At 34.5% G+C, this 12072-nt stretch overlaps 1 protein-coding gene across 3 annotated transcripts in view; it reads left to right on the top strand.

The window, feature by feature from the left end:
- Window positions 1–12072, top strand: part of LOC118180875 (BAR/IMD domain-containing adapter protein 2-like) — a 259049-nt gene that overhangs the window by 143333 nt on the left and 103644 nt on the right. For all 3 annotated transcript variants that reach the window (XM_035349934.2, XM_035349935.2, XM_085812874.1), the window contains exon 2: window positions 10760–10835. In XM_035349934.2, the coding sequence (XP_035205825.1) occupies window positions 10760–10835 (76 nt within the window). The remainder of the gene's footprint in view (window positions 1–10759; window positions 10836–12072) is intronic.

The following is a 12072-nucleotide window of genomic DNA, read 5'->3' as shown; positions in this document are numbered from 1 at the left end:
TTTAATTCGATATTAAATTTAAGTAATATTTTAATCCAATTAAACGTTGGCGCAATGTTTTTATAGCGGTGTTTTTATTCTATTTCTTTGCTATATGAATGTAATAATTGAACCTTACTTTAGTATTTTATGCTCATAGTAAATGTATTTATTTACATTTGCCTGCTATCTTAAAAAACGACATTTTCAACAAAAAATTAATCCATTATTTTTAAGGATATTAATTTTTTTAAAGTTTCGAATACTTTACTATGCGTAAAATACGTAAAAACAGCGTTTTTCAAGATGGCTGACGATTGTAAAAACCGCGCCAACGTAAATCGCCAAAAATCCGTGCAACCTTCTACCAAAGTAGCACCTAAAAATTAGTTGTAAGCGCTATGAGCTTCGTGAAAATAAATTATGCACCACAAAAGTAACAGTAAGTTATAAGGGATATGCTTTATCATCCGAAAAGCAAACATGATATTTTTTTAGCATTAATAAGCATTATAAAAATAAGTAATAAAAGCTGTATGTATTATGAGCGTCACTGATGAAGTTACCCTTAAGCATATAGGGAGTCCGCGCGGACCCCTTGAGAAATATTTTTGCGTAAATTTCCGCAGTATCTCAACAAATGGCATTCTATCTTTGCACGGTCTCTTTTTAACTTATAAATTACGTGTTGAAGGTCATTCATTGTCTAGACTTGAATAGTTTAGTGTGTACAAATAAAAACGTCCTCGCGGACCCGACATGTACGGGAATGTGGGTGTTTGGTTTGTTTGTTGTGTGTGTGTGTGTGTGTGTGTTGTTCGAATTACTTTTGATTTGGATTAAAATCTATTTTCGTCTTTTGTTATACAAATTTTTCGGTTTTTTGATAATGGCACGACAAATTTATCGTAATAAGCGGCCTTTGACTGATGAGCAGATTCAGGATATTACCGAATGACTCCCATTTTTTTTTTTTTACTCGATAACGAAGAAAGTGACATTGATGAAAATGTATTTGAGGCAAGCGATCAGTACGGCAATGAAATGGAAGAAAATTATGAAAAAAATTTAAATGATTCTTTTTTTTAATGGGGAAAAATATGTTATATATGGTCAAAAGAATATAGAAAACAAACTCGTAAAAAGAATATTGTGCTGCATTTTCCGGGTGCTCGAGGATAATATGATGTACTTGGAGCTTGGAGATTATTTATTAGTGATCACATTTTGTATCTAATATTATATATTATAATAAAAGAAAAGAAGACATAAATTCATTAAAGAAAATATTCCACTGTAGGCAAAATGTCTGGATCTTTTCGATTTAAAAGCATTTATTGGATTGCTTTATTTATCGTTATTTACTACTGATGATATCTTGAATCTAATATTAATATAATCTGTGCTAATAAAAGAAAAAAGAAATAAAATAAATTCCAATCTAGGCAAAATGTCTGGATCTTTTCGAATTAAAAGCATTAATTTAATTGCATTGATTGTCATTTATTACTAATAATATTTTGAATTAAATATGAATCTTACTAATAACAGAATAAAAGAAATAAATGGCAACAAAGAAAATACTCCGCTTTAGACTAAATGTCTTTATCAAATTAAAAGCATTTATTGGATTAAATGTCTTTATCAAATTAAAAGCATTTGTTGGATTGCTATATTTATCAGGTGTGATGAAATCTTCTAAAGAAGATGTTACTTCACTTTTTGCATCTGATGGAACTGACTGCAAAGGACATTTTTCGGGCTACAGTGAGCGTCAACTGCTATCAAATTTGCCATCTGATGATGTTATTACGAGAAATGGGTGGGGGGGGGGGCACAAGATAAAATTGAGACAGAGAAATATGGGATTCATTTATAAATAATTGCCAGTCCCTGTACAATCTATAATATCTCATAATTAATGAAATGTTAGCCCTTTTCCGAGGTTGAAATTAATTTAGGATGTATATGCCTAAAACACTATCTAAATATATCCTAAAGAACATGTGCATGTGCGATTCTGGTACATTTTACCTATGCAATGCCTGTATTTACTGTGGAAAAGAAGAAAATCCACAGAAAAATGGCCTGTTGGTACCACCTAAGAGTGTGTTACGAAAAGCCCAGCTGCGGTAAGATAGCTTCCCCGCAAAGCGAGTTTAGGGTTCTCGGAAAGTGGCAAGGGAGGACAAGGTGCCAAACTCTGCGAAATTTGGCAATAAAATTGGCGAAATGCCATAGATGGTGCGAGAGAATTCGTTCTAGAATGTTTACTGGTTTTCCCGAGAATGTTCTCGAAGGCAGGGCAGAAATATATATATATATGCACCCTGCTTGTACGCGGAGTATCTTGAGTATGTTGACTTCAGTAGCAGTGTTTTGAGAGCTACCGAACCGAGTCGGGAGCTGTATTGTAGAGCTTTGCCGTGAAGCTGTTTCTACCGTTTTTACCTGTTTTAGCTTGAAGGCTGTGTTGCTGATTGACTCAACGTGTTTGTCGTAGTTTTTCGACGACTGAAAACCTGTCTTAAGAACTGTCCTACGCAATACTGGCGAATAAGTTGTGTTTTGATTCTTTATCATGTATCGTCATTAATCACTCCAAATCGACGAACCCGTAGAACACATTAACAGAATGTTTTAAAATTTACACCACTTCTTGAGAAACCTAACTAACCGAAATATCATTGTTGATAACTGGTTTATGTTGATAGAACTATGTGAAAATTGAAAAGTGAAGGGTTTGAACTGGAAACTCTGAAAATGAATAAGCGGGAAATCTCTCCCGAATCAAAACCAAACAGCAAGCAACTGTTGGAACTTCGGAATTTGGCTTTAAGAAGGAATTACTATTTCTTCATATGTTCCGAGGAAAGAAAGCAGAGGTATTTGTTTAATGTCCACTATGCATGCTATTAAAAATATTAGTTCAGAAAATGGAAAACCTGAAATGATTACAACATCACAAAAGTTGGTGTAGACGTATTAGATCAGATATGCGCTAAGTATTCTGTGGCAAGAAGTAAAGTCGGAAACGCTTTCCTGGCGCTGTAGTGGCGACACAAAAGTCAAGAAGGACACGAACGGAGTGAGAAAACACGTTTGTTAGTCGAAGTACGACAAAATCAAAGAAATAACCACATGAAAAGACAACGATGATCATGAAAGAATGTGTTCGAAATTACGACCCGGACCGTGATGCAGGAACCGCGCGTCATGCATCTTCAGTTCGTGATGCGGATCTGCTATGCGGGGAGATGTGAGGGCTGCATCACCGTCCGGGGTCGTAATTTCGAACACCTTCTTTAATGACGATCGTTTTTGTTTTTGCTGTCATTTGTAGATTTCTGTTGTACTATAATAAAACGTATTTTCTCTCACCGTTTGTGTTCTTCCTCCCGGGCCAGGAAAGCATTTTCTGACCATGCATTCCTATGTGATTTCCCATCGTCTAGATGTACTCTTGTTGTCCTATGGTTATTTTTCATGCCATACTTTAACATCTGTATGGTAATAATTAAATACCAACTCAACGAAGAAGTAAATAAGAGGGAAGAAAATCCGATTCCTCTTCGAAAAGCCCTTATAGAGATCACATAACACGTCGAAATTGGACTCCTTTATCTCATGAACTTCGTAGAGGAATTGAAAAGTTAATAAGAGGAAAATTAATAAACCAGTTTCGTCAGAAAATGAATCAGTACGAAAATCGCGATGCTTTTACTGTCCTCGAAAGAAAGGTAGCAAAGTCAAAACTCTATGCGAAATATGTGAAAAATACATACAGGGTGTATCAGTACAGCGTTGACAAATTTTCAGGAGAGTTAGAGTAACCTAGACGATGGGAAATCACATAGGAATGCATGGTCGGAAACGCTTTCCTGGCGCTGTAGTGGCGACACAAAAGTCAAGAAGGACACGAACGGAGTGAGAAAACACGTTTGTTAGTCGAAGTACGACAAAATCAAAGAAATAACCACATGAAAAGACAACGATGATCATGAAAGAATGTGTTCGAAATTACGACCCGGACCGTGATGCAGGAACCGCGCGTCATGCATCTTCAGTTCGTGATGCGGATCTGCTATGCGGGGAGATGTGAGGGCTGCATCACCGTCCGGGGTCGTAATTTCGAACACCTTCTTTAATGACGATCGTTTTTGTTTTTGCTGTCATTTGTAGATTTCTGTTGTACTATAATAAAACGTATTTTCTCTCACCGTTTGTGTTCTTCCTCCCGGGCCAGGAAAGCATTTTCTGACCATGCATTCCTATGTGATTTCCCATCGTCTAGATGTACTCTTGTCTCTTTTGAACGTTTGTCACGTACTAATTTATTGATGACTCTGGTTGATTTCGATATTTTTGATCAAAATATCTGAAGAATAATTATTTAATATAATGCATCCATTTGAATTATGATTTGTTTTTAAATATTCATCGGTTTTATTTTGGGGATCCACACGGACCAGACATGTGAATGAGCATACTGATTTTTTTAACCTGTGTGTTTAACCCCTTCGCGCCGACTGTCACGTATACGTGCCAGCAACGAACACTTATCTACCGGCCGACACGCAGACGTGCCAGAGGATTGTTCCGTTCTCTACCGACTGTCACGTATTTGTGCCAGTACTTTGGAACGTTTTTCAAACTATAATTTCTGCCACAAGATGGCACTGTATGTCCATATGGTTTCAGATACATGTACATTAGACCTTCTACTTGAAATGAGAGAAGCATGACTCACATACACGTGTTTTTGATTATATAAACAAACGGGAAAGTAAATGTTTCCGAATGGCGTAATTTATGACGTCTCTTTAAATCGCACTTTATTCGCACGTGGTAGTTGTTTACTGTAAGTAGAGAAGTTTTATTTGCTCTAAAGCTTTGGGCATTTCGGTTTGCAGTTCAGTTTTTAGAAAATAATTAGATCTTGTTAGACGTGAATTCTTTGTTTTTACCGTTGCAATGTCGAAGCGTCGAAAATGTTTAACAGAGCATGAAATAGCAGAAATGATGCAAAATATTTCAGATATTGATTCTGAAATTCTGATATTCTGATATTGATTCTGAAAGATTAACTGAAAGACATTTTCCAAAACTTTGTTCAGAAGAGACTGATAAGAAAATGAGACGACGATGCTTCGTTTGTTCACATTCCCGGAAAAATCCTCCAAAACGGCAAATGAGTTATTACGAGTGCAAGGAATGTAACGTAGGACTGTGTGTAGATCCCTGTTTTCAAATTTTTCATACGAAAAGAGAATTTTAAGTAATATATTTAGTTTTCAGAGGTATAATGTTAAAATTCATAAAATGGTGAGTAATTAAAATAAAATGTGTAAAATATGCATTTAAACAAGAAATAACGTAATTAAAGTGTATATATATATAAATATCTATAAAGCATAAGCCGTTTAAATACTCTATAGAGCATTATTAAACAATGCATTTATACTTCGGAAATTTCATGGATTTAGGCTTAGTAGCAAAAAAGCCCCCGGCCCTGGAGAGACGCTCGCGTAAGACACTGCCGGCCTCAGCGATAAGCGCGCGTTTTCGCTACCCGGCTCGAAGGGGTTAAATAGTTAGCGAAATTTACGGCAATATCGAATCTACAGCACAAGAGGATTCAACGCAGAATTGAGGATCAACCAACTCGCAGACCAAGAAATAGAGAAATAAAGTTAAAATTGTGTTTAAAAAAAATCGTTCACGCAATTACAAGGCACTTGTACTCTTTGCCCACTTATGTCCATACCGTTAAGTGTTTGTAAACCTTGCTGCACGCTCTTGAAGAAGACGAAGTTCACGACCATTAAAAAAGTCCGGAGTTCCATTCGCATGATTACACACTTCATGGATTGCGCCGACACGAGTTCTTCGCTAAAGCATAGTGAGAACAGTTATAAAACGTATTATGTATGCTCTTATCACGCCTTATAAGAAATAGTGATAAAATTCAGTCTGGCCTTGAATCGTAACGATGACGTTTGAGTGGTTTTTCGATGAGCCACTTCATCCATCGACGCGTACTCAGCTGAACTGATTTATTCATAAGGCGTGCCTCAGATCCAGAATTCTTTGATCCTTTCAACACGAGATTATTTGCTAAGTGTCCAAGACTATGTTAGTTAATATTTCTCAGTTGAGGTTTTCCGTCTTCCCGTCTTCAGCTAGAGAAACATGAGAGAAAAGGCTAATCCAGAGGTTCTGAAACATTTTTTGCCCCATGCATCCCTCTTAAGATTACTAGATCATATCCCCTCCCTTTCTAAAACTTCAAATGCATATGCACATTTATTTAAATTATTTTTTAATGTGTTTTAAAAATTGAACAACATAAATTTTAGAAACTGGTAGATACCAAAACTTGTTTAAAAGTAGTTTCTTAGACTCATAAAATGAGCATTTAACCTTTGTTCCAGTATAATAAAGTTTAATATTGACTACAAATTTTATTTGTTCAATTTTTAAAAATATTTCACAAACTTATGAGTAACCGTGCAGTTAGCAACATACGCATGCCACTTGCAGTGCATTTTGGTATGGGGTTTATAGATATTTTTTTTTCCTGGGGGGTTGTAACTAAGCGAAATCTCAGATAAATGGAAATCGTAGACAAACTTCACTTCTTTATTTCGCTGAACACTGGTAGTTCGGTCCGAGGTTCGAATCCCGCGAACGGGCTGGCTGCATGGGCATGGGTGTTTTCGTGGTTTTCCCCATGTGTAACGTGTATACGAGGAAGTTTCCCGTAGAAAGTCCTCCACGGAGTCATCCATCCCCTTAGGCAGATAGCCCTAGTGTACTTTTCCATAATTAAATACACACGTACACACTCTTTATTTCGCGGTCATTTATTAGTCCAAAGAAGCAATTTGCCCAGAGGGACAATTAATTTCACTTTGGCATTTTGCGGTCATTCACTACAAACGTTGTTTCACTTTTCAAATTGTTGCCACCAAATATTATCACCCTCTTATTATATTTAAAGAATATAAAAAAAAAATAATGAAGAATCTGCATAAATGTATGTACGAGTGTTTCCCGCATTGTGATTAAACAACGGCACCTGGAGCCATCAAATTTTAGATAACGTAATCCTCCTGCGAATATGGGCATCAAGAAGCCGAAATTTGGAATTTGTTTTATTATTGATTTCATATTTTGTAAAACTTTAACGAATTTTTGATTAACACATCTAACGATTTCAAAGCGAGCAATGGCAACACTGTACGGAAAAACAAAAAAACATTTTTATCTCCAGCGAACGAGATTGTATCGGAAATTCTAAAGATAGGCTCATTTAAAAATTATTTTGCCATATTGCTGTTGAACTGAATTTTATGGTCTAAGTGCGAGGAACATGATATTTAATGAATAAAGGTAACACACAAAATATTTAAAAAATGCCCCTTTGGACGTAATTTAAAATAATAAACCTTTCAGGTTTGTTTTTACTCTTTTTTTGTGTGTGTGTGTGTGTGTGAATTTTAAGAGAAACGATATGGTGATAACGATGATTTTTCAGTAATCTTAAACACCAGTATTTCAAAAAGTTTCCGTAAGGGTAAAAATGTTGATCTAGGTAATGTTCGACGATAGTAAAGGGTAGTTTTCATGACTACGGTCGCTATCGTTGTATCTTATATTCTTCTTGAGGAATGTTGACCAATTTTCGGTCCAAAAAAATATTTTCATCATCTGCATTTAAAATCATAAAGCTGATTCTATCATTCTAACTTAAAAAGCGGCAATTTAACATTGGATGAGATTCAATTTCTTGATAAGTTAGGATATTTTTTTCTTTGTGACGTGTGAAGTTGATTAACCCTTTTGTGCTTTACTGGTTTTATTGGGGGACGGATATTACGCACAGCCCCGTTGGTATCGCTGTGGCGAAGGGTGAAACCAGTTTTCTCCATAACCATTATCTAACCCGGAAGGGAAACATGGTAAGTGGTTTTAAGCCTTTAACTCTGGCCATCTTCAATGATGAATGGTACTTATTACAGAAAATGAGGTATGAGGTCTCTTGAACAAGCTGAATTTCGGAAGATACGAGAATTTTGCATAAGCCTAAATTCCATGGAACGAGGATGTCTCTTAGTTAATGGTCATATATTCGTACTGAAAAAAATTCGTGAAGTGCTCAAGGATATCAGATATTTTAAACACACGCCATTTTCTGCATAAACATTCTGTAATGTACCACTAGGAAACATTGCATTATAAATTTATTTTTATTTCCTTGTACGAAGTAAAGGATGTACTGTAACCGCAAAAATTTCGGATATAATATTTCAAAGAAAATATCCATTTTTACCGCTCTCGAATGCATTTCAACGTTTTTTTTTTTTTGGGGGGGGGACATTTGTACATACGGGCAGAATAACGGATTTTTTTATTCCAAAATGGATTGTGACACGAATTTAAAAGTATTTTTACGATAACCTTAACAGCCATTTTTGATCATTTTTAAGTTGAACAGACTACAGCCCCGGACGTAAGTATTTTTCGTCCTTTTTTATTTTCTTCTTTGGTCTTTACAAGACCCATTTCGATACGTTTTATTCTGTTTCTTTTGATTCTTCTCATAAAAAAAATTTATAATTTTTCTAGCTAAAGGGACATCCCTTAAAATTTTTTTTATCTTAAAATTTTTGGACTTATAGCTTTTTAGCTATTCATTTTAATTGTACATTTGCTTAACTAGGCTTTCTTGTATAGCTTAATTAATAATCACTTACATTTACAATTTTAATTACATCGCGTCCATTGCTTTTTAGCTCGTATATTTTCATTGTACATTTGCTTTACTAGGCTTTCTTGTTTATTAGTAAGTGTGACATTTGCAATTTAAATTACCGCGCGTCGGGAAAAGGAGCCATATAATTGGGACTTGCTAAACTTTTTTATATTATTGAGTTGTATTTTTCTGTTAGTGAAACTACGTTTATAATCTCAATTATTATCGTTGGACGAAACGCGCTGTAGATATTAACTTATTCGAGTTTTGAGCTGCTTTTCCCTTGATAAATCCGGCTCAAACCTCGAGTTGAGCTATTTACCATTTATTGCATATTTCTGTACATATTTAATGTGTATTTGAAATGTATTTAATTTTAAAAGAGTTTCTTTTAATTCTTTGTAAGTTAAAATTTCAGTATTTTTATCACCCTTTTTTGATTTTGAAGTCATCTCGATTTGTGATTTTTACCTTTAGTTTTTACGAGATAGCTTTTACTACTTTGATGTTGTTTCTAATTGTGACATGATTTGACATTTTTGCTAAGGAACTGTAGTGCAAATGTATTTTTTAGCATTAGCTTTTAAACATTCCTCTTATTAATATATATATATATATATATATATATATATATATAATGCGACCTTTTTTTGGCAATCATTGGTCGCAGTTATGTACTTCCAGTTACAGAAGTGTATTTTAAATCACGAAAGTAATCATGTTTTGCCAATGCCAAAATAAAATTTAAAAAAAAAAAAAAAAAAAAAAAAAAAAAGAAAGTAAAATAAAAAAATCAAGCGTTTAATGCGATTTCCTGGTTCCTATACTTATATTTGGGAAATTTTTAAATTCGTTATGAAAAAGTAAAATTGCAAGAAATTTTGACTCCCGTGGGACAAAAATTAATTGAGATATTCAAAATTTGCAAATTTTGATGTCATTTTCGACTTGCATTGAAGAATCGGTTAATAAAGCCTGAAAAATTCGAGGAAATAAGTTTAAATAAAATGCAGCCCCCCCCCAAAATGCTTATAATTTAACAGGCGGTGCAAGGAAGTCATGTGGTGTCTACATCAGAGGGGACCCAATCACCAAATCCTGGTGGTGACGAACTATGTCTACCACCCTTTAGTTTTGGCCCAGTGTAGAGTCATTAGTTTTTTTTTTTTTTTTTTTTTTTTTTTTTTGGGGGGGGGGTTAAGGTGGGCAATGCCCTCGCTGAACCGTGGATTTGTAATAGCAGATGTGATTTTGCGAAGGAGCTTTTTCGGCTAACATCGTACAGCGATTGAGTGAGAAAATGTAAGATTTATAAAATGCAGACGCATGATACTGTTCCATGCGTACGGGGGTCGTAATAAATTGAATGCACAAGTCCGATGAAAAGTGAATAAAATTTATTCTTATCATATTTTAAACTACTAAAACTTTTAACAGAACTTTATTCAAAACAGAGAAACGTAGAGTAAGCTAATCCAATCTCTCCACGAATTCGCTACAGTAAACAACAACAGTTATCCAAACAACAACTGAAATGAGATGTTTTCCTCCAGCTTTTATAAGCTTTTTAAATCACGCACGAGAACCTTCTCGTATTTTCTCGACTCTTCTGGATAGCAAAAGAGTACAATTATTATTAAAATGTTAAATGAGCGTGCTCCTATATTTTAATTTTTCCGGCGGAGCTTTCTATTCAAATAAGTCTCGCACAGGAATATAAAACAATTTTAACTATAAATTCTACTAAAACTAGCTAAATAAATACAAAAACCTTAACAATAATTTACCGATTAATACATAAAAGCTTTTGAAATTCTGCCAAAACAGCGAGGAGTTACCTGGGAGTACATCAGGGCACGGAAAGGTGCAATGATTAATTTAGTGTGTTAAAATCAGTGACTTTCAAATCAGTTAGATGAAAATGTGCATGTTTATCATAAGTTATTGTAGATATTGTCTCTTTTATTAATGTAATGTGTGTTTATCAGCATTTTCTTTAATTTTGCTGTTTTATAATTTCAGAACATTATCGATGAATTTGGTCCATACACAAAACAACTGGTTGCAGCTGGTAGAACATATCTAAAGTCTTTGCATGGTAAGTTAAAAGACCTTTAGCTGTCAATATTCATAAATGATGTAAGCATATTATATAAATTATAAATGTAATAAAGGTTTTAAGGAATTAAGAAATAGCAAATGGGGAATATAAACTGTTTTTTAATGTATTTCATTAGCATTAAAATTAAGGGTACTTTTCTGTTTTGCCCGTGCAGGCATCTGTAGTAACATTTGAGCATCTGTAGTAACATTCCAGCTGTCGTACACCATTTGTATTCATGTCCAATAAATGTTTCAAATTAATTGCTCTTGTTTCTTTTCACAACTTACTCCTGACATTTCCGGACATACCTTCCTACGCAATTCTTAACCCTTATGATGTGCACTACATCCCCTAGAAGTTTGTCGCAACATTAACGGTACATCCTGTATATATCCCATTTTTAATGTTCAGATTTCTTAGGGTACTTTTCTGTTTTGCCGGTACAGGCATCTGTAGTAACATTCCAGCTGTCATACCCCATTTGTATTCATGTCCAATAAATGTTTCAAATTAATCGCTCTTGTTTCTTTTCACAACTTACTCCTGACATTTCCAGACATACCTTCCTACGCAATTCTTAACCGTTATGATGTGCCCTACATCCCCTAGAAGTTTGTCGCAACATTAACGGTACACCCTGTATATATCCCATTTTTAATGTTCAGATTTCTTAAATTGCTTTAAATTAACCCGCCGTTTTAAGCATATGAAACCATCAAAGAAACATTTCGGGAAAATAAAGTTAACCTTCAAACCATGGACCCATTTCGTAATTTTGAAATCCAGTACCCAGAAATTTCAGAGATTTCTCTTTTCCCTTTCCTCCATAAAAACGTTTTCTGAGGAAACGTAGATTATTTCTGTATGAGAAATATCTATATGAAATAGCTTTTCTTTCATTCCTGATAAGAGTAATAAAATTTAAGTGGCTTTCAAAATGAGTTGCTTTTTTTAGTTTTCAAAATGAGGATAAAAATTTCAGTAATTTTTCATATTTCTTTCAAGAACGCTGTTAACTAAGATTAATTATGGAAATAGTCTGATATTTTGAAGCATTTTTGTTGCTCAAAATTTTCAACAAAATGTGTTTTAAATAGTTTTTCACCTAAAGTTGCTGCATTATAGGAAAAAAATCGAGCTTACGAACGAGTCAAATTCAGAAAAATGAATTTAGTATCATAGAAGAGTATCAGATTTTGAAGAGTGTAGTCTTCCACCCGAATATGAGCAG

The sequence above is a fragment of the Stegodyphus dumicola genome, chromosome 3 (genome assembly GCF_044657685.1).
Source record: "Stegodyphus dumicola isolate Sdum_Otavi_A_Nest chromosome 3, ASM4465768v1".
In the NCBI taxonomy this organism is placed as follows: domain Eukaryota; kingdom Metazoa; phylum Arthropoda; class Arachnida; order Araneae; family Eresidae; genus Stegodyphus; species Stegodyphus dumicola.
Note: the sequence above shows the minus strand (reverse complement) of the source record. Positions and strands in the feature narration are given on the sequence as shown.